Source organism: Setaria viridis, chromosome 3 (genome assembly GCF_005286985.2).
Source record: "Setaria viridis chromosome 3, Setaria_viridis_v4.0, whole genome shotgun sequence".
Taxonomy (NCBI): Eukaryota; Viridiplantae; Streptophyta; class Magnoliopsida; order Poales; family Poaceae; genus Setaria; species Setaria viridis.
In genome coordinates, this window is record NC_048265.2 from 29,021,681 (window position 1) to 29,040,680 (window position 19,000).

A 19,000-nucleotide genomic window follows, 5' to 3' on the forward strand; every position below is an offset into this window, starting at 1 on the left:
ATGGACTTGGGTTTGAGTGACTCAAGCCAGGTCAGTGGTGAGGGTTCCATGCAAATGGGGAAGTGGATGACTTTGGTGTCGTTATTGCTCTGGCTGCTTGGATGGCTAGCGAGTAGCATCATAGCCATTGAATTGGGTCTTGTTTGCCATCATACTTGGTGATTCTAGTCGGCTTAAACTTCTCGGGTAGTTTGGTCTTCATTACCCGATTTTTGAAAGCAGGAAAATTGTTGTAGTTGTCGACTTCTCGCTCGCGTCGACTGTTGAGGATTTCTCGTAGATCACTGAAGTTTGACACTTCGTGGTTCTTCTGAGTAGGGCGAATACTTTTAACCAAGTTGGTGCAGCTGGCCTCTCCAACATCCTTATGGCGTGTTGGGGCCTTGTGTTTGCTTGGGCCTTGGCTGTGTTGCCGAGGCTGGTTGACAACTTCATTGTCATTTCTTGGGGCATTGTTGTTGGCTGCAGCTCCCCTACTACCTTCTTGGTGAGCTGTGATACGAGGAACAAACAGAATTGGTGATTCTTTGTCAAGTAACTTGTAGGCTTGCTCCGCGAGTTGTGCGATTAGTCCGTTGCCGCGCTGCACGAGTTGAGCTGTGGCTTCGTTTTCCTTGTCTTGAGGCATCAACGTCGTTAAAAGATTGATTGAGGCGATTGCCGCAAGTGAAGTATTGTGCTCCTGAGCCTGAACTGCGTCGAAAGCCCTTTCAAAGTTTGTGATGGGAATATTTGTGGCCATGGAATGCCGTCGCTCGGCTCGAGTAGCATTGCGCATCCTTCTTTGGTTTCTTTGATTAGAGGTTTCGTCTTGTGGGGCATCAGCTGTAGACTCGTCTTCTGAGATGTTATCGAGTTGTTCTGGGTAGTACCCGGGTTGTTGTTTTGAGTAATAGCAAGGACTTCCCTATCTGGGTAGTAGCTTCCGGAGCTTGATGTTGCAATCACTGTGGAACTTTCCTCGCAATTGGAAGTGAGTGGGACACCCTCTTGATACGGGAGGTTGTCTATATGGGCGACAAGGCACGAGTCGTAGTCGCGGTCAAGAAGAGGTGGTCTCAAACCTGGCCAATGTAAGAATCTGCCTTGTGACATTGAAGTTATTACCAATCCTTGGGCTGGAGCAGATAACAGTATCTCTGGCAGATAAACTGAGTCGGAGTCGTCGTCTTCGGCGTGCCCGAGTTCGAGTTGAATTCGAGTCAGGAAATCCTAGTAGAGTTCGGCTGCATTGCGGAGTCCGTGTGGAAACCATTTTGAAGTCGAAACCAACTTGGGAATTGATAGGGACCGACTAGTCCGAAGCGAAGTCGAGTTCGACGCGTAGTCGAACTCGAAATTTTCAACTTTGAAATCTTGGTTTCTTCTGGTCAGATCTTCTGCTTTCTTCTCCTGAGGATTGATGATCTAGCGCCAGAACGAACTCGAGCCATCGGCGATGCAGAGCTAGGATCCGAAAATGAAGGTGGCGCCTACTTCGATGAAGAAGACGGGCTTGATGATGACCATTGCCATTCAGTTTGCGCTGAGAAACTCGACGAGTTCCCCGACTTGGTGCGCCAGCTATTGATGTTTTAGACCAGCAACCCGCCTAAGGGGTACCCTAGGTGGTCTTTTGTGCGGTAAGGATCGTCGAGAATCAAGGAATCAATGGTGACGCAAGGAACACGATTTAGACAGGTTCGGGCTGCTATATTGCGTAATAGCCTACGTCCTGTGTGTTGGTTTGTATTGATCTTGGATGAACTGGAGTTGTTCTTGTTTGAGTGGGGGTCCCTGCCCACCCTTATATACTCAGGAGGGCAGGGTTACAAGTCTGAGTCCTAGTCGAGTACTATTACAGAGTTCTACTCGGTATGGCCCGAAGTTTTCCATACATATACTTGACTAGTCCGAGTGGGATACGCCTATCCCTTGTCCTGATCGTATCCGAGTACGCCCCTTAGTGGGCCGTCCAAGGTCTACTCGTTGGCCTAGGGTGCATGCCCGACAGTCAATGACCCATCAAACTTTTCGGCCAACTCTTCCTTTCTTTGAGTTCCTTATTCTTAGAAACAAGTTTTTATTATAGCTACTTCTTCGCTATGAACATGATCCGCAAGCTCATGAATGGAAGGAAAAAAGTCAACATCACTTACATCGCTACCCACACCTTTAGCCATTAGGCAAATGTGCTATGAGCTTGATGATGACAAGAAGGCACGTGGCTTCCAGTGGGTTTCTTCATCACTTGAGTTTGTCATATCAAACCCACCCCTTCCAATGCTTGTGAAAGCTTTCTTCTGCTTGCCTCTCTCTCCTTCTTCCTTTCTTTTCTCTCTTTCTTTTTTTGCTTGTGTCTCTTCTCCATGAGTGAAAAATATTCAATGTAGCGTCCCTCCTCACCGCAACCAAGATATTCCTTCTTCATGTTCCTAAGGTTGTGGTGAACCAATTGTTCCATGGGACACCCTTGGAGTTGAGCTTCTTAAGTAGCTTGTTAACTCCCTTCACAAGTTGCTTGATTTCTTCATCATGGGAGGAGTTGCTACTACTTGTTTGATCATCATCTTCATCTTCCGCCTCATAATCACTTTCTTCTTCTTCATCACTTGAACTTGAAGCTTCACTTGAGCTTGATTCTTGCTCTTGAGCTTTCTTGCTTGATGTGGAAGATTCTTGCTTATCTCCAGTTTTCTTCTCCTTCTGTTCTTTTGCTTGTTGTACCAACATCTTGATTTGAGGAAGTAGGGTTTTTGCCAGTCTTCATGGATAGATCATGAGCAATGATCTTGTTTTAGACTTTTGTTGGCTTCAATTTGTTCATGTCTTAAAAACAATGGAAGTAGATGACGATGGAGGCGTACTTGTCCTTGGGAAGAACATGGATGATCTTTTTTGTGATGTCCACATCAATTAGCTTGGTCAAACCTATTGCATTTAGCTCATTGAAATAACATTCAAGTGTGAGTACATGTCATTAGCTAATTTATTAGGCAACATTTTAAAAGAATCGAAAGCTTATTTGATCAAGCTATACTTTTGCTCTTTAACACCACTCGTGCCATTGTGGGGCTCTATGAGCGTGGTCCAAATTTCATTTGCGCTTTGAAGCACATAAAATCTATTAAACACTTCAATGCTAACAGATTCAAAAATTGAATTCTAAGCAATAGCATTGAAGTGCAACTCTTTCATCAGCCTTGGTGGGGTTGTTGAGTTGATATAGGGGTTCCATTCCTTCTTTCATCACTCTCTAAACACCTAAGCCTTTTGCCTCTAGAAAACATGACATGCGAACATGCCAATAGGGAAAGTTAGTGCCGTCAAAGTGTGGAGGCCTACCGAGATCACTCCTAACCTCTTCGGATGTCATTTTGTGCAATGGCGGTGAAACCAAGGGTCCAAATATGATTCACTAGTTCTGATACCAATTGAAGGGACCGTGACACCCTAAGAGGGGGGGTTGAATTTGGTGTTCTAAAACCAAGTCTCCAAGCACATATAAAAACCTATTTCAATTTCTATATAGATGTGCACTAGGTTTTTCTATATGTTTCTATCTCTACTGCAAAAATATTTTACACCCTAGGTTCCAAACCTATAAACTACACTTGGCAATTCTAGGTAAGGCAAACATGAAATGTAAGTACAATAAGAAATGCAGAATGTAAATAAGGTAGAGAAGGCAAACTTCCTTCACGATGACATGGCAATTTTTATCGAGGAATCGGTAAGCAAAGCTTTCCAGTAGTCCTCATTGTTGGAGCTCCTCTCAAAGGGAATTACTCTGTTTAATTTTTGGCAGAATGACGGATCCGAGAGGTCCTCGGGCTTCGGGGTCAGGGGGCCACGAGGAAAATTTAGCCAGAGCCCCAACGCTGGCTGATGCCATAGCCAGCCCCATGAATTTAGGAGCTGAACAAGCCAGACTGCTTCAGATGATTGTGCGAAACACTGGAAATGGTGGGAACAGACAGGACCCAGAACGTGGTGTATCTTACACTCAATTTCTGGAAACTCATCCTTCAATATTTCTGAAAGCCGAGCACCAACTAGAGGCGAATGAATGGCTTTAGACAATGGAGCACAAATTCCGGGTAATTCCACAATGCACCACCACCCAGAAGGCAGAGTTTGCCGGGCTCCAACTCTAGGGTCCCGCTGGGACCTAGTGGACCAGTTATTTGGCGAGGCAACCTGTTGGAAGGGAGATTACTTGGGAAAATTTCAAGGAAGCTTTCTGAATGCAGTTTGTACCGGAAGGGCTTATGCGAATGAAGCTGGAGCAGTTTCTAGGGCTACAGCAAGGGAATCGTAGTATTCTGGACTACACAAATGAATTTGATCACTTGGCCCAGTATGCTCCAGAACATGTTAACATGGAGTCCAGAAAGAGGGACTATTATCTTTGCGGGCTCAATGCATGAATGCAGGAGAAGTTGTCTACCTGCACTTTTGCTGATTATAGTTCTGCGGTAAGCACGGCTATTACCGTAGAAGAGAAAATGAGAATTTTAGATGAAACCTTGAAGAGAGAAGAATCTTTGAAGAGAAAGAATACTTCTTTTGGAAGTTTCGGGAATGCCCCACAAAGGATGAAGGTGGTATACCGAGGCCCTCCTCGACCCACTTATCGGCCTTCTTTTCAGCAGAGGCCGTTTCAGCCTTGGAATATAAGAAATCCTACCAATATTCCTCATCCTATAAGTGTGCCGCCTCTTGAGTTTCGCAGTCCTACTCCTCAGGGGAACCCACAAGTTTGTTTTAATTGTGGAAAGCCGAGACACTTTGCCTGGGATTGCCGTTTTCCCAAAACTAGGGGAAACGTGAATATGAAGGCTCAAACCTCTGGCCAGGGTGCCGGTCAAAAGTTTGTTCGCCGTAAATTTTTGAATACCAAGACGGGACAAGCACACTATATGAATGTAGAGGAGATTCTAGAAGGCAAAGCTATTCTGGCACGTATGTTCCTTGTCAATGAGTACCCTACCATGGTTCTGTTTGATTCGGGTGCATCACATACTTTTATAAGTAGAAAGTTTGTTAAGCAGCACCAATTAGAAGTACACACCTTAAACATCAAATATGCCATTCAAACCACTGGAGCTACTCAAAATACAAATTAGGTAGCCCGCAATGTGATGTTGAAATTAGAAGGAAATAAGGTGGGTGCTTATCCTTTAATCTTGGAAAACCAAGGAATAGATATTATTTTGGGGGTAAATTGGATGAAAGAACATAAAGTTCAAATTGATATGGATAACCGGATCGTTAGTATGAGGGACGACTGAGGCCACCCTTTTAAGCTCCAGTTACCCACTCGTCCTTGTCTAGACCAAATGGTTAAAAAGACTAGAGCGGTGACTCTAGAATCTATTCCTGTGGTTAATGAGTTTGTAGATGTGTTTCCGAAAGATCTTCCCGGATTACCGCCTGATAGAGCGGTAGAATTTACTATTGAGTTAGAACCTGGCACTGCTCCCATCTCCAGAAGGCCATATCGAATGCCACCTAAGGAGTTGGCAGAATTAAAAGTCCAACTCCAAGAATTACTAGATAAAGGTTTTGTCCGGCCTAGTACTTCACCATGGGGCTGCCCTGCACTGTTTGTTAAAAAGAAAGATGGCACATTGAGGTTGTGTGTGGATTACCGCCCCTTGAATGCGGTAACCATTAAGAACAAGTATCCATTACCATGGATCGACTTATTATTCGACCAACTAGCCGGAGCCAAGGTCTTTTAGAAAATCAACCTTCGGTCAGGATACCATCAGATTAAGATAAAGCCTTCTCAACCCGATATGGATTATATGAATATTTGGTTATGTCCTTCGGACTAACAAATGCCCCAGCGCATTTTATGTATCTCATGAATTCAGTATTCATGCTAGAATTAGACAAATTCGTGGTCATCTTTATTGATGATATCCTAGTCTTTTCTAAAAATGAGGAGGAACATGCGCAGCATTTGCATATTGTTCCAAATAGACTCCGGGAACACCAGTTATATGCCAAGTTTAGTAAATGTGAATTCTTGTTAAAGAAAGTTCCATTCCTTGGGCACGTTCTGTCTGAAAAAGGAATTGAAGTAGACCCCGGAAAGGTCAAGGACATATTGGATTGGAAACCACCAACCTCTGTCCATGAAGTGAGAAGTTTCTTAGGAATGGCCGGGTATTACCGTAGGTTCATTCCCAACTTCTCAAAAATTTCCAAGCCAATCACGGAGTTGTTAAAGAAAGAAGTGAAATTTGGGTGAAGCCCCGAATGTGAAGAATCATTTCAAACATTAAAGAAGCTACTAACTACAGCACTAGTACAGGCTCAATCTGATTTAGAGAAACCCTTTGTTGTGTACTATGGCACCTCAGGGACAGGGATAGGGTGTGTTCTTATGCAAGAAGGTAGAGTCATTGCTTATGCTTCTCGTCAACTGAAACGCCATGAAGAGCATTACCGTACCCATGATTTGGAGCTTGCTGCTGTGGTCCATGCATTAAAGATATGGCGGAACTACCTTTTAGGTAGTGAATATCGTATCTTTACTGACCACAAAAGCTTAAAGTACATTTTCACTCAAATGGACTTGAATATGAGGCAGAGACAGTGGTTGGAACTAATTAAAGATTATAAGTTAGAGATCCACTACCATCCTGGTAAGGCTAATGTGGTGGCTGATGCTTTGAGCAGGAAAGCCCAATGCCACTGCACCACTATTCAATCTAGCCTTAAGACCCTGTGTGAAGAATTAGAAGATTTAAGTCTAGAAATAGTAACACAAGGTACCCTCCAGAACATTATCGTGCAAGATACTCTAAAGGAAAGGATTATAACAGCCCAAAAGGAGGATCCATGGGTAAAGGTACTTCAAGAATAGAAAGCAAAAGGGAAGATTTCTGAACTCACTCAAGGAAAGGATGGGGAACTATATTTCAAGAAGAGGATAGTAGTTCCTAAGAATGAAAACTTAAGGAAGATGATCTTAGATGAAGCACACCTATCTAAGTTCGCCATTCATCCCGGAAGCAACAAAATGTACCAAGATTTGAAGCACAGGTTTTGGTGGGCCATGATGAAGCCTGAAATTGCAAGATATGTAGCCGAATGTGATACCTGTCGAAGAGTTAAACTGATCTTAGAAAAGTCGGCTGGGTTGCTTCAGCCTTCGGAAATTCCTGTCTGGAAGTGGGAGGATATTTCCATGGACTTCATAGTTGGGTTGCCTACTACTTCAAAAGGGTATGATTCCATATGGGTTATTGTTGACCGACTCACTAAGTCAGCCCATTTCATTCCCGTCAAGACTACATATCCAGTATCGATGTATGCAAAGATCTATATGGCCCGGATTGTGTCTTTGCACGGGGTACCAAAGACAATTATTTTCGATCGAGGCTCCCAGTTTGTTTCCAGGTTTTGGGAACAACTGCAAAAAGATATGGGGACTACTCTGATTAGAACCTCTGCCTATCATCCTCAAACAGGGGAACAAATAGAAAGAGTCAACCAAATCTTGGAAGACATGTTACGAGCTTGTGTCCTTACTTTCTCTAAGCTATGGGATGAATGTTTGGCCCTAGCTGAGTTCTCCTATAATAATAGCTATCAAGCTAGTATTAAAATGGCACCTTTCGAAGCCTTGTATGGTTGAAGATGCTGAACCCCCTTGAATTGGTCAGAAGCAGGAGAAAGGACACAATTGGGATCGGATTTGGTTGTGGAAACTGAAGAAAACGTCCGAAAGATTCAAAAACATCTTGAAATAGCCCAGTCTTGACAAAAGAGCTATTCAAATAAAAGAAGACGGTCTTTGGAATTTCATGTCGGAGACTTTGTATACTTGAAGGTATCTCCAATGAAAGGGGTGCAACGTTTTGGAGTAAAAGGTAAACTAGCCCCAAGGTATATTGGTCCTTATGAGATTCTGGAACGAAAAGGTCCGGTGGCATACAAGCTTTCGTTGCCAGACCAACTTGCTTCTATACATGATGTATTTCATGTATCCCAGCTTAAGAAGTGCTTAAGAGTTCCAGAAGAAATTTTAGAAGATCCGGAAGTTGAGCTCGAGCCAGACCTGACCTACGAGGAAAGCCTATTAAAATTCTGGATCAAAAGACAAGAGATACCCGAACTCGAAGTACTAAGTTTTACAAGGTACAATGGAAGAATCATACTCCAAATGAAGCTACTTGGGAATAGGCTGAAGACTTAGAGTCCAAATATCCTGAGCTATTTGAAACTGTCGAAATCAGATAAACAAAAGCCACCACCCCACTTTCTTTATACAGAAATGAGAAAGATGTTTTATCTGACGCAGTTTCCTTTCCATTCTCTAGGGGGAGAGGCTGTAACACCTGGTGTCTCAATAACAAAAGGTGACTAAGAAAATTTAAGGATGCATTGGGTGAAAAAGAGAAGAAATTTGACTAAAAGTCAAATTTGAGTCAAATTTGACCAAAATTTGAATTTTGAATTCTAAATTTAGAAAAATTGGGCAAAAATATGAAATAGAAGCTTGAGAGTGTTTAGAACTTTGGGTATCAATATTGGAGACTAGACCTAGTCCTAAACATCTCAAGAAAGGCAATGGAAAAATCAAATCAAGATGGTACTGTTCACTGTCCGAAAATGGACTTTCAGAAAAACAGTGCAAGTATCCATTTTGGAAATTAATTTCTGCCAAATTTTCTAAATAAGTGGACCAAAGCAACTACACAGTAATGAAGTATGATCCTTGGACAAGATTAGTAGGGTGTTGTTGATCAGGAACAACAAAGAAAACAAATTTAATTTAGGGCTCAAAGTTGGCACTTTGCCATTTTCGGCTGAGCTACTGAAACTGTCATTTTCCTTAAGTCTGAAACAGCAGCAAGTGCCTATGTTTGGAGCAAAATTCAGAAGAATGTGGTGCAAGAAGTATAGGTGTTTATGAACAAAATGGAATCCCTGATGGTTGTAGAGCATGAATGGTTAGTAGTTGGACTAAGAACAATGGATTTGGGCCACTGAAAATGGTTCAAAAGATGAATAAATGACCATGTTCGAATGAATGACGAACTGAATCGGAGGTTCAAAGGAATTCAATTAGCCGAGAGAAAGAAATTCGAAATTGACAACATTTGGATGTTTATCTCGGGTAGAAGTTTAAATATAAATTAAAGGGCTTGAGGTTATCTTCAAGTTTGCTTAAGGGATCTTGTGACCGTCGGATGCAAAATCGGCCGCGGAGGGGATCTGAATTTTCTGACGCAAGAAAGAAATGGGGAGAAAGGAAACAGAGGTGGCGAGACGTGTCGCCGCCGGCGCCCTTGCCCGCTGTCCAGTGCAACATCTAGGCCACCTCTTCACCACGCAAGCCTAGCACAAGGCCACGGTGTCGCCCATGCGCGCGGTAAGTCCTTCGAATAACTACCGCTCCCACCGCCGCTTCTTACCGCCTTGCTTTTTACCGCCGCCCGTGAATCCTCTGTCAAGCCGCCACCGACCAAAATTCCACCGCCACAACGCCTCCCCCGTCGATTCCTCTCGCCCACACCTCCGCTAATACCTCGCCTACAATTGTGACAGCTTGTTGTCCGGCTTCTCCGCCGGCAAGCCCTTAACCGCCGCCGTTTCCGTCCGCCGCCGCGAGACCTACTGCTCACGGTGAGCATCACCTTGTTGTTGTCCTCCTTCTTTGTGGTAAGCCATAGGTAAGCATCTAGGGTACTAGGAAGCTGTAGGGGTGGTTGGAGAGGTGAGTTGCGCCGTCGCCGTGCTTGGCCACGGCCGGCCGTCAGTTCCGCCGCCCGCCGCCGGGGAGCTGCCGCCGCGCACGGGTGCGCTATGGCATGGAGATGCTTTTCCAGCCTAGCCCTATCGCCGGTGGAGCGCCAGCCGGCGAGCCGCGCGGCCCCCTATCGCGCTCGATTTTGGCGCGAGGGGGAAGACGGTGCCTGGCCTCGGGGGCCCGCACGTCAGAAGGAGAAGGGGGGAAAGTAAAAGGGCCGACCGGGTGAAGGATCAAGGTGGGCCGAGGTCCAGCAGGCTGATGGGCTGGTGTGGCAGGCCGGTGCCATGGAAAGAAAAAGAAAAACGGAATTGGGCCGTTGGGCCAGCACCGGATTAAGAAAGGAGGAGGGGAAAGAGAACCAGCCCAGTGAGCCTGGCAGAGGAGAAATGGCCGGCCGGTAGAGGGAATAGGAGAAGAAGGTGGACCCGAGTCGCGGGCCTAGCGCAAGTGAGAGGGGGTAGAGAGAGGGCGAGTGAGAAAAGTTGGGCCGGGGGTTTTGGGAAAAATTTAGATTTTCTTTTGTTAGAATAATAGATTAAATTCTTATATCACCATTTAAATCACAGAAATTTCTAGGGGTGCCATAAATTAGTGAAACCAATTTTGTTAGGATAGTTTTATTTTCCTTTATGCATTAAAATTTTTATACCCTAGGAAAAATAATAAAATTTAGGTATTTGTTTAATGCCTTTTCATTAAGGTATTTAAATAAATACTTAACCTTTATTAAATGCACAAAATATGGAATAATGTTTTCATAATTACAAATTATTGTTAACTCATAGGAAATTAGGTTTTGAGACTAGAAAATAATTATAATGTTTTCTAAAAATAAAAGAAAAGGCTAAGGTAGGATTAGTAAAGGAAATAAAAATGATGGGTTAATCTTTCGGGTTTTTGTGTGTTGGCTTGCAACTTTATCATGAAGGAAAGTTGTATAGTCGTGTATTCAAAAGTTGCATCACTAACCCATGCATATGCTATGTCGTAGACACCGAAGCACCGGGAGAGGAATTCTTGGAATTATCAGAAGGATCTTAGGAATTTGAGGAGATCGTTGGGTTGATCCCCTGCGAAGCCAATCAGTCGGACAGTGCTAACATTATTATAGAACAAGGAAAGCCCCGATGTATTTATACCTATCTACTTTGGAATTATTATTTCATGTGTCCAATTATTGGTTAATTGCTATATGAATGCATTAAGTCTAGGAGTTGATTGAAACCCATTCTTGTGCATAATCATACCTTGATTTAAGGACATCTTTGTCACTTGTTCAAACAATTAGTAAGTAACCCAAGTTTAGAAATGCTTAGATGCTTAAAGTAACTTGGTTACCGAACCTTAAGGTGAAATGTTGGGTCATACATGCTAAAGATGGAAAGGTAGCTTGGAAGTTTGAAAGGCAGGCAGAAGCTAGAGATGTTAGTTCTGTCTGCAAGTTTAATCTGGTTAAGGCCCGATCGTTGTCTTAACCTTTGATCAAGTGATGACACCTGGTTACATACTGGGTATGGGACCAGTAAAGCCCGGTAGGTTAGTAAACTCTCTGATCGGAAATATCTCGTACCCGTGCTTGACGTGCTGGAGATTGGCAGGGGCGTAGCCTGAAACTCACATGGAGATCAGGCCAGATGTGGGGTCCCATGTGAGGGTGTGTCCCTGGGTTCGGGTAGTTTTATTCCCAATCCTTGGGTTTGCTAATCGAAAGGTCGTTACGTACGACTCGGACAGTCGTACATAGCTGGGATCAGGGTGCTCTCCTGCAGGATGTAAAATGATCCGGATCGCCGCAATTCTCAGTTACGAATGCACTTGATCACTGTTGAGCATCGTAGTATAAATTCATGAATGCAATGTCTTTCCAATAATAATTTGATGTATGACTTAATATCTTATTGCTTGCAAAAGTATCTTTTTGTCATCATTTAGAATGGTTAGGTAAGAACTTAATTGGGTTAAAAGATAAAGATAAGGTCTCACTTTTTAGTAAGCTTTTTTGGCAAAAAGTGTGTCAGCCAGTACACTAAACAACTTTCATATAGTTCCAGAAAAACTATTATATTGGTTAGTCAGGTAAGCCTTGCTGAGTACCCCATACTCAGGGTTATCCCTTGTGGCTGCTTCAGAAGCACCGCAATAGTCCGCAGAGGAGGAGGCCCCGAAAAACTAGGGTATTGTTACGAGTCTCGCAATACCCTCAGAAGAAAACTTAAATGCTCATCTCGCACCTAGACCAGTTTATGTTTTAAACTCCTAGAATTTCTCTGACCTGCACAGTTAAGTTTATTTCAAACTACATTCTGTAATAACTCGTACCTCATGTATGTATGTAAAAATGTAATATTTGTTGATGCTTTCCCATCGTGGAAGCGATCCTAGTGTATGGCTATGAGACGTGACGTGGATCGTTCGAGGAGTCCTAGGGACACTCGACGGACTACCGGACTTATACTGTTTTAAGTGCGTTTCGGATAATTGTTGTCCCAACAGCGATTAGGCGCATTTAAACCAGTTTAAGTTGGGTGGTTCTGCCACAGCTGGTATCAGAGCCATAGGTTGGGATAATCAACAATTATTACTGTTTAAAAATTGAGACTCTACTTTAAATGAAGAAAATGTGAGTCATAGGTGGCAGTAGTACTAATTGGTTGTTTGTTATGCAGATACTAACTGTTTGTCGCGTGTCGCTAGTATCCGATAGTATATTGTTAGGGAGAGATTACGATGCCACCAATTTTTCTACGAGTGTGTATATGAGTCTGAGAGCACGTAGGAACCGTTGCATCATGTTGCATAAGCATATTTTAAAAACTTTTGGGTTTGGTGAGTGCCGTTAGACCTAACCCGTTTCTTTTATAGGATGTTTCAAGAAGGATATACAGATCAGGACGGATGGGCCCGGGGGCATTACCTGGACAAGCCCGGGTTTGTACAGCTGTTGTGGAAAACGCTGCATGAGCTAGGCTTTCATAACCCTCCGGAGTATTATTGGAGGAAGGAAGACACCTGTCATAAGCAGTGTTGTTCTGTTTATGTCCATATCCCAAATGAATACACAAACCCTAACTGGCGTCTTGATGAAGTTATGGAGCAGGGTTTCGAGTTCAATGATACAATTGAAAGGGCAGCTATGACCGCCCTCACTGACTTATCCGAGAAACATAAGGTGGAAATAGGGTCAAGCTCTGCTCGGTTCTATCCCATAAAGCATCAAGATGATGGGATTTGGAGAAGGAGGATCAAAGCATTGAAGAATTCCTCTCGCATGGAGCATGACGTTCTGGTTGCTGCTACCTCTGACTATATGACTGCTATGTATAACCTGCATCAATCTTGCATCAGGGAATATTATAATCAGAGAAAGAGGAATGAGGATGTCAAGATGGAGGTAATGGGTGCTAGACATGATAAAGAATTGTACAAGAAAGCAGCACTAGCTAGGGAACATGACATGGAAAAGATTATGAGAGAACAGTCCAGAAGGATAGATGAATATGAAGAAAAGCTCAGGACAATGAAGGAATTCATGGATGCTAGTAGAAACACGGCAGAAAGGGAAAAGGAAGAGGCTAAATCAAATGTTAACAGACTTGAGGCTGAGAGATTCCAATAGCTGGACGAGATAATATCTCTTCATCTGGCTTTAGAAGAAATGCAGGCTCAAGTACCTGCTCAGAACATAGTAAATGTTCCACTGCCTCCACCACCAGAAGAACCACAACCGCCAGCCCCAGAAGAAGCAGATCAATTGGTGGATATTGTGGGTGTTGAGGGTAACATAGCTCCACCTACAGCTCCTCAGATCGACTTGTACACCCACAAGAATTTAGAAGGGTTCGATGTTGGCATGGAAGATAATCTGGGTGAAGCTCCAATGGAAAACCATCACTTTGCATGGGCCGATGCAAATGCAGATGGGTTAGATCCTTCACGTTGATCTTGATCTGAGTCCCTGATCCCCTATCTCAGTTTTACCAAGTCTAAGTGCTCAACCTCCAGCTCTGTCCCGACCTCTGTGATCCGACCCCTCGCCGTTTTCCCCAGTTCCGACCCCGCCGACCCCAACCCACCCGCCGGATCTTTCTAAGTCCTTCCATAACGCCTCCCTTCGATCTGAGCCGTGGACCACCGAGACTGACCGGTGGACCCATGATATCTTTCTCCTAGATCTCCCACCACAGACGCACTCGAGCTGCATGCCCGCATCAGAGTCCCCTTGCCACGTGGCTCAACTTCTCCGACGCCCGCCGCTCCACCTCGTCGCCGGCCACGACCAGATGGATTCTCACGCCCCCTTCCCCAATCGCAGTGGAAGCTCCTCTGCTACCCTTTCTGCAGCACCTCACCGCCCGCGCCCATCATCACCTTGCCAGATCCCGGCTGCAGAGCCCGATGCCGCTCGTCTTTTCTGTCGCCCCTCCACAGTCGCGCCGCCCCAGTCCTCGCTACGCGACGATTCCTCCTCCGCCAACCTAGACCACGGCCGTGACAGCTCCTTTTCCCGCCCTGTCAGAGCTCCACCCCAACAATCTGTTGCTCCGTGCTCGCCCGCGTGACCGCAGCTGCCTGTCTTCTCACCTGTGCGCCCTCGTTTCTAGCGCCGTTCCCGTGGTCACTTCCATCAGATCCACCGCACGACGACACCTGCCTCCGCCAAATCTCAACCACCGGCAAAACCGTGCCTGCGCCACCCTGTCATCGGTGCCCAATGACCGCCGGTGTCATCCCCGAAGTGCTGTTCCACCGCCCTCGTCGCTCAATCGCCGCCCCAGCAGCGCACTCCATCATTTCTTCCCCGGTCCTTGCACCGCTCCAACCTTCTCTCTTCCGCGCAGCTATAAAAGGGAATGTCGGAGCCCCGTCGGAGTTCCCCTTCGCCATCACTGCCCTCCCGCTTTGCTCCCTGTTCGTGCTCACAGCGCCACCGCCTAAGTCCTGAGGAACTCTCCTCTACGCTCCACACCGCTCTCTCAATCCGCCCAGCCTCTTGCTCCCCGTGCTGCACAAGAGCTTGCTTGTGGACCCCAAGAAGCACCACCACCGCCGGAGCACCACCGGACCTCGCCGCTGCCCAAACCTTAGTCTCTCCGCCCAAGTTTGTTCTTTCCCGACCCCAAGCTCATCTGTAAGACGAAGGTAAGCTGCCGACCCTTTGTTCATCTCGTCCGACCCCGCCTATCCGCCCGACCCCGGTTCCGTCTCGCCCGACCCTGTCTATTTCGCCGACCTTTCTCCGCCTTGCCCGAGGGTTCGGCTGTATCTTTTTCCTTGAACTGAGGGTATATGTGTAAACTTGGGGACTTTTCAGCATTAAGTCTGAGGACCCCTAGCACATCTATTCCTCTAGATTAAGGGTCTGATCATAAGTTCCTTCCCATCCGACCCTTATATCTTGATCTCCACCAACTCAAGCGAACCTCCCCACCCTCCCGTAACTTGCTGCAAGTTTCTGGGCTCAAACTTGCAAGTGTTGCTATGAAATAACCGTCTAAATGCTAACCCATGCATTGCATTCATGTAGAGTTGTGTCTCGCCGACAGCTTCTACGAGCTGCACCCGGTGCCAGAAGATGAAGGTGTAGCCGAGCTCCTACCTCCAGAAGCCGAAGCCGCCCAAGCAGAAGAGCAGCTTCCCTCCTCCTTGTTCGAAGGCAAGCCCCGGATGCATGAATCCCCCTGTGTTTTACCAAACTTGCGCATGCCTTCTTTATCATGCTTGTGCATTTACGTATAGGAGTTGTTTGGAACCCTATATGCATGACTTAGATCCCTTGATCTGATCACTAGCTGTTGGACCGAGTAGATGCTTTGCTCAAATAGGAAACGGTAAAAGCCGAGTGATTTTTCCTGTCACTCACGAGTTGTAGGAGTTGGCTGTTTTCCTTCTGTTACAACTATAAGGACGATGGACGGGGCAGGGTTTTGGTTAACTCTTTGGTGGTCGGTTGATCGCCCCATCTATCTATAAAACCTTTTAAGGCCCGACAGTGGTGGTGTTCGTGATCAAGTGTTTGAAAGTACTAATCTCATACCTAGTATGGGATGGGGAAGCCTAGTACCTGATTGAACTAGGGCGTGGCTTATACCCCTGCTGTCCCTGGAACGAGGTTCCCATGGTGCATCATGTGGGTGCAATTGCGGTCACAGTACGGTAGAGGCCGGGACTGTGGAGCATTGCATGCCAAGGGAAGTTTGGACCTAACACGCGCCTAGGAATTGATGGGGACGGCCGACACAGGAAGCGGCCCTGGTGGTGCATGGATGTCGTGAGATTAGGTTCGCCATGCATGGTTAAGAAACCTGAATCGATTCGTCTGCCTCTCACAGTTTGAGACTGCTTGATCGCTATGTCACCCTGAGTAATAAAGGAATCTAATGACGACATGGTCTTGATGAAGATATATATACCTTTTGGTTGGTTCTACGTTTGCTTAGAATAGGTTGCAAACTTAGACAGGATAAAGAACTTAGAACCTGAGCTAAAACTTGAAAGTAGGGATACGCCTAGCGCTTTTGGCAAACAAACCCCTCAGCCAAAATGCCTTGCATGTCTAGAAGTAGTGGAGTAGCGTACTCCCTGTCGGTTAACTCTTGTTGAGCTTAGTAGCTCAGCCTTGTTGTGGCTCTTCTTTTCAAGGTGAAGTTGCCACCTCTGAGCTCTCCTCTGTTGGCACTTGGCCGCCCCAACTCCCTCCGGGTTGGACGGTTGAGTGGGATCCCTCCTCGGACGGCGAGGAGAGGGATCTCTAACGTCCCGGTTGGCCGCACCAGGGATGTCCGACCCCGACGAAGTAGCTTCCGCTCGTTGTTTTACCTTCTGCTGTTTTCTTATAAACCTTGTAAAACTCTGATGTTGTTTTCGGAATTGATCTAAATGGTTAAGTTGGTTAACCGGTGGACTTATTGTATTCTTTGGAACCGCTCCCTTCGTGTGAGTTTGCTAACGCGGTCCTGTTCAAGTGGTTAAATCGGAGGAAATCCGACGGCACTTCGTTTTTACTTGGTTAAGGCATGAGTGTCGCATATCAGGCGACTTGACCATGTTTAATCAAGCAAATCCGAAGTGGATCCACCACAGTTGGTACCAGAGCTGGTTTAGCAAGACAGAGAACACAATAGGCCCTAATCACTTCTTTTAAAAATAAAAGTTGCAAGAAACTGTTGAAAAAAAAAACTCTCATACGATCGTTAAGGCTGACTTTAGTACGAGAGGCCCTAGGGGATTTTGGGGTTGTTTTTAGGTGGCTAATATGTATTTGGTTATCTTGCTAACCCTTCCAGCACTTTGCCACGTGTATCATACGTGTGCCGAGTCCGCATCACGAGTATGCGAGGGTTGATAGGGAGTTCTATTCAAAGGACCCTATCATCGCGGTTGTTTCGCCCACGTTTATCATACGTGCGCAGGTTCCGTATGTTAACCATATGAAGGGTGGTATGGTTCGATTCCAACGAGCCTATCATCATGGTTGTTCGCCACGTCTATTATATGTGCGCTGATTCCGCATCGCGAGTATGCGAAGGGTCATAAGGTCCCATTTAAGGGGACCTATTTCCACGGTTGGGTGCTGTCCATGCAGCCTTGAACGCATGGGTGCCGTTCCTATAGTGAACGGTAATGTTTGGGGACGCTTTCGTGGGTGCTGGCACGAAAGGTTCATGTGGTTGTGTTTTCTGCAGGTACACTAACCGCGTTCGCTTAGGAGACGTTGCTAGAACCGACTAGTAACTATAGGGAGAGACGTACTGGTTGCCTTGCCACCGGCACTAACCACGTAAGCCATGTTTTGACAGTTGTTTTGGTTAAGAACGAGGTAGGCCGTGCGTGCGACATAAGCTAAAAATCGGTAAAGTCACCCTCCTCAAAAGCAACCTTGCTCGGAAAAGCTCTTCTTCGGTTCTAAGGATTTCTAGTTTCTTCCAGTTTTGTTCTCGGTTAAATCCAGATGTTTTTTTTCTGTCCGACCCCTGGCTCTTAGAGATCATCTCACGTTGTTTTGGTTGTTGGTTCCAGATGGCCACCCCCGGACACGTTCTGTATGGTGCAGATGGCATCTCCCATTCGACGTGTCTGCACTTCGAGGGTTTTCCCGCTATCTTGTGGGACACCTTGAGGTGGTTCAGGTACCAGTCTCCACCTTTGTATGCAGGACGGTTGTACCTGGAGCAAGGCGTCCAAAGATGCAACGTGCATGCAGTAGTACCTCCCCCTCCTGTGCAGCCCGACTGGCCCCAGTTTGGAATCTCAACGTATGGCCACACACTGGAAGACACATGGGAGTCAGCTGCTCTACAGCTCCTCACTCAATTCTATCAGCTGCACCCGCTGGAGATCACCCTGGACCCCATCGGCCTGTTCCCTGCCAGGAACCGGTTAGACCCGGCGTGGCTCGACCGCGTCAGCAACATCGAGGTGTTGGCCACCTCCCACTCGATGGTCACCATCTCCACCAATGTCAGGTGTATGTCAGCCCTATATCGGTTGATTGAGCTCCAAGGATGGGCCATGGCTGTCCTTGCTCGGATCGCCATGGATACCTAGGGACACCTCAATGCCGCCAGAAGAGACATGGTGGGCCAAACATATCAGCTCATCCAAAGAGGCATCCAAATCCACGACATGCAGGACCGAATCTCCGAGCTTGAGGGAGAAGTAGCCGATTTTGTGGATGGCATGATCGAGCTGTCAGAAGAAAAGATGGAAGTAGAAATGGAGCTTGCAGTTGCTAATGCTCATCTGGACGAGCATCACGCCGAGCTCGATGACATGCATGCCTTCCAGATGCAGCTGGAAGAACAGGAAGACCCTGAGGAGGTTGAGGAAGCATCCAGCATGGACATGGAAGAGGACGACGCCCCTTCTCCAACTCACAGTGTTCCCTCGTAGATGGAGAGTTGTAGGGAACCCATTCTTTTGTTGTACTCCTCGGCAGCCTAAATTTTGGATAATCCTGTAATAGGTCAGTCAGCCTTGAGTTGAGTATTCTTTGTGTTTTAGGAACACCCTTGTAAAGATCCCAGTAAAATCAGATCCTCAGTTTGACCTTTGACTCCTTGCAAAATGTTTGGGATGCCAGACCATCTGAGTTTGTGCTGTGACCACACACGCCGTTTTTTGTGGGTCTGTCCAAGTTTGGTCGACCCCGGGTCGCGAGGTCGGATGCGCCCGACCCCTCGAGGCCGTTCTCCGCCTCGCCCGACCCCTCTTTGTGTGGTTTGTTTTGCCGACCCCTTTTCTTGAGTT

The 19,000-nt window shown here is 46.1% G+C and overlaps 1 protein-coding gene across 1 annotated transcript in view; it reads right to left on the reverse strand.

The window, feature by feature from the left end:
• Positions 1-2,406: 2,406 nt before the first annotated feature.
• LOC117849201 (uncharacterized) overlaps positions 2,407-19,000 on the reverse strand; it is a 49,367-nt gene continuing 32,773 nt past the window's right edge. The window contains exons 7-8 of the mRNA XM_072292406.1: positions 2,847-2,910; positions 2,407-2,743 (exon numbers count right to left, since the gene is read on the reverse strand). Coding sequence (XP_072148507.1) covers positions 2,407-2,743; positions 2,847-2,910 — 401 coding nt within the window. The remainder of the gene's footprint in view (positions 2,744-2,846; positions 2,911-19,000) is intronic.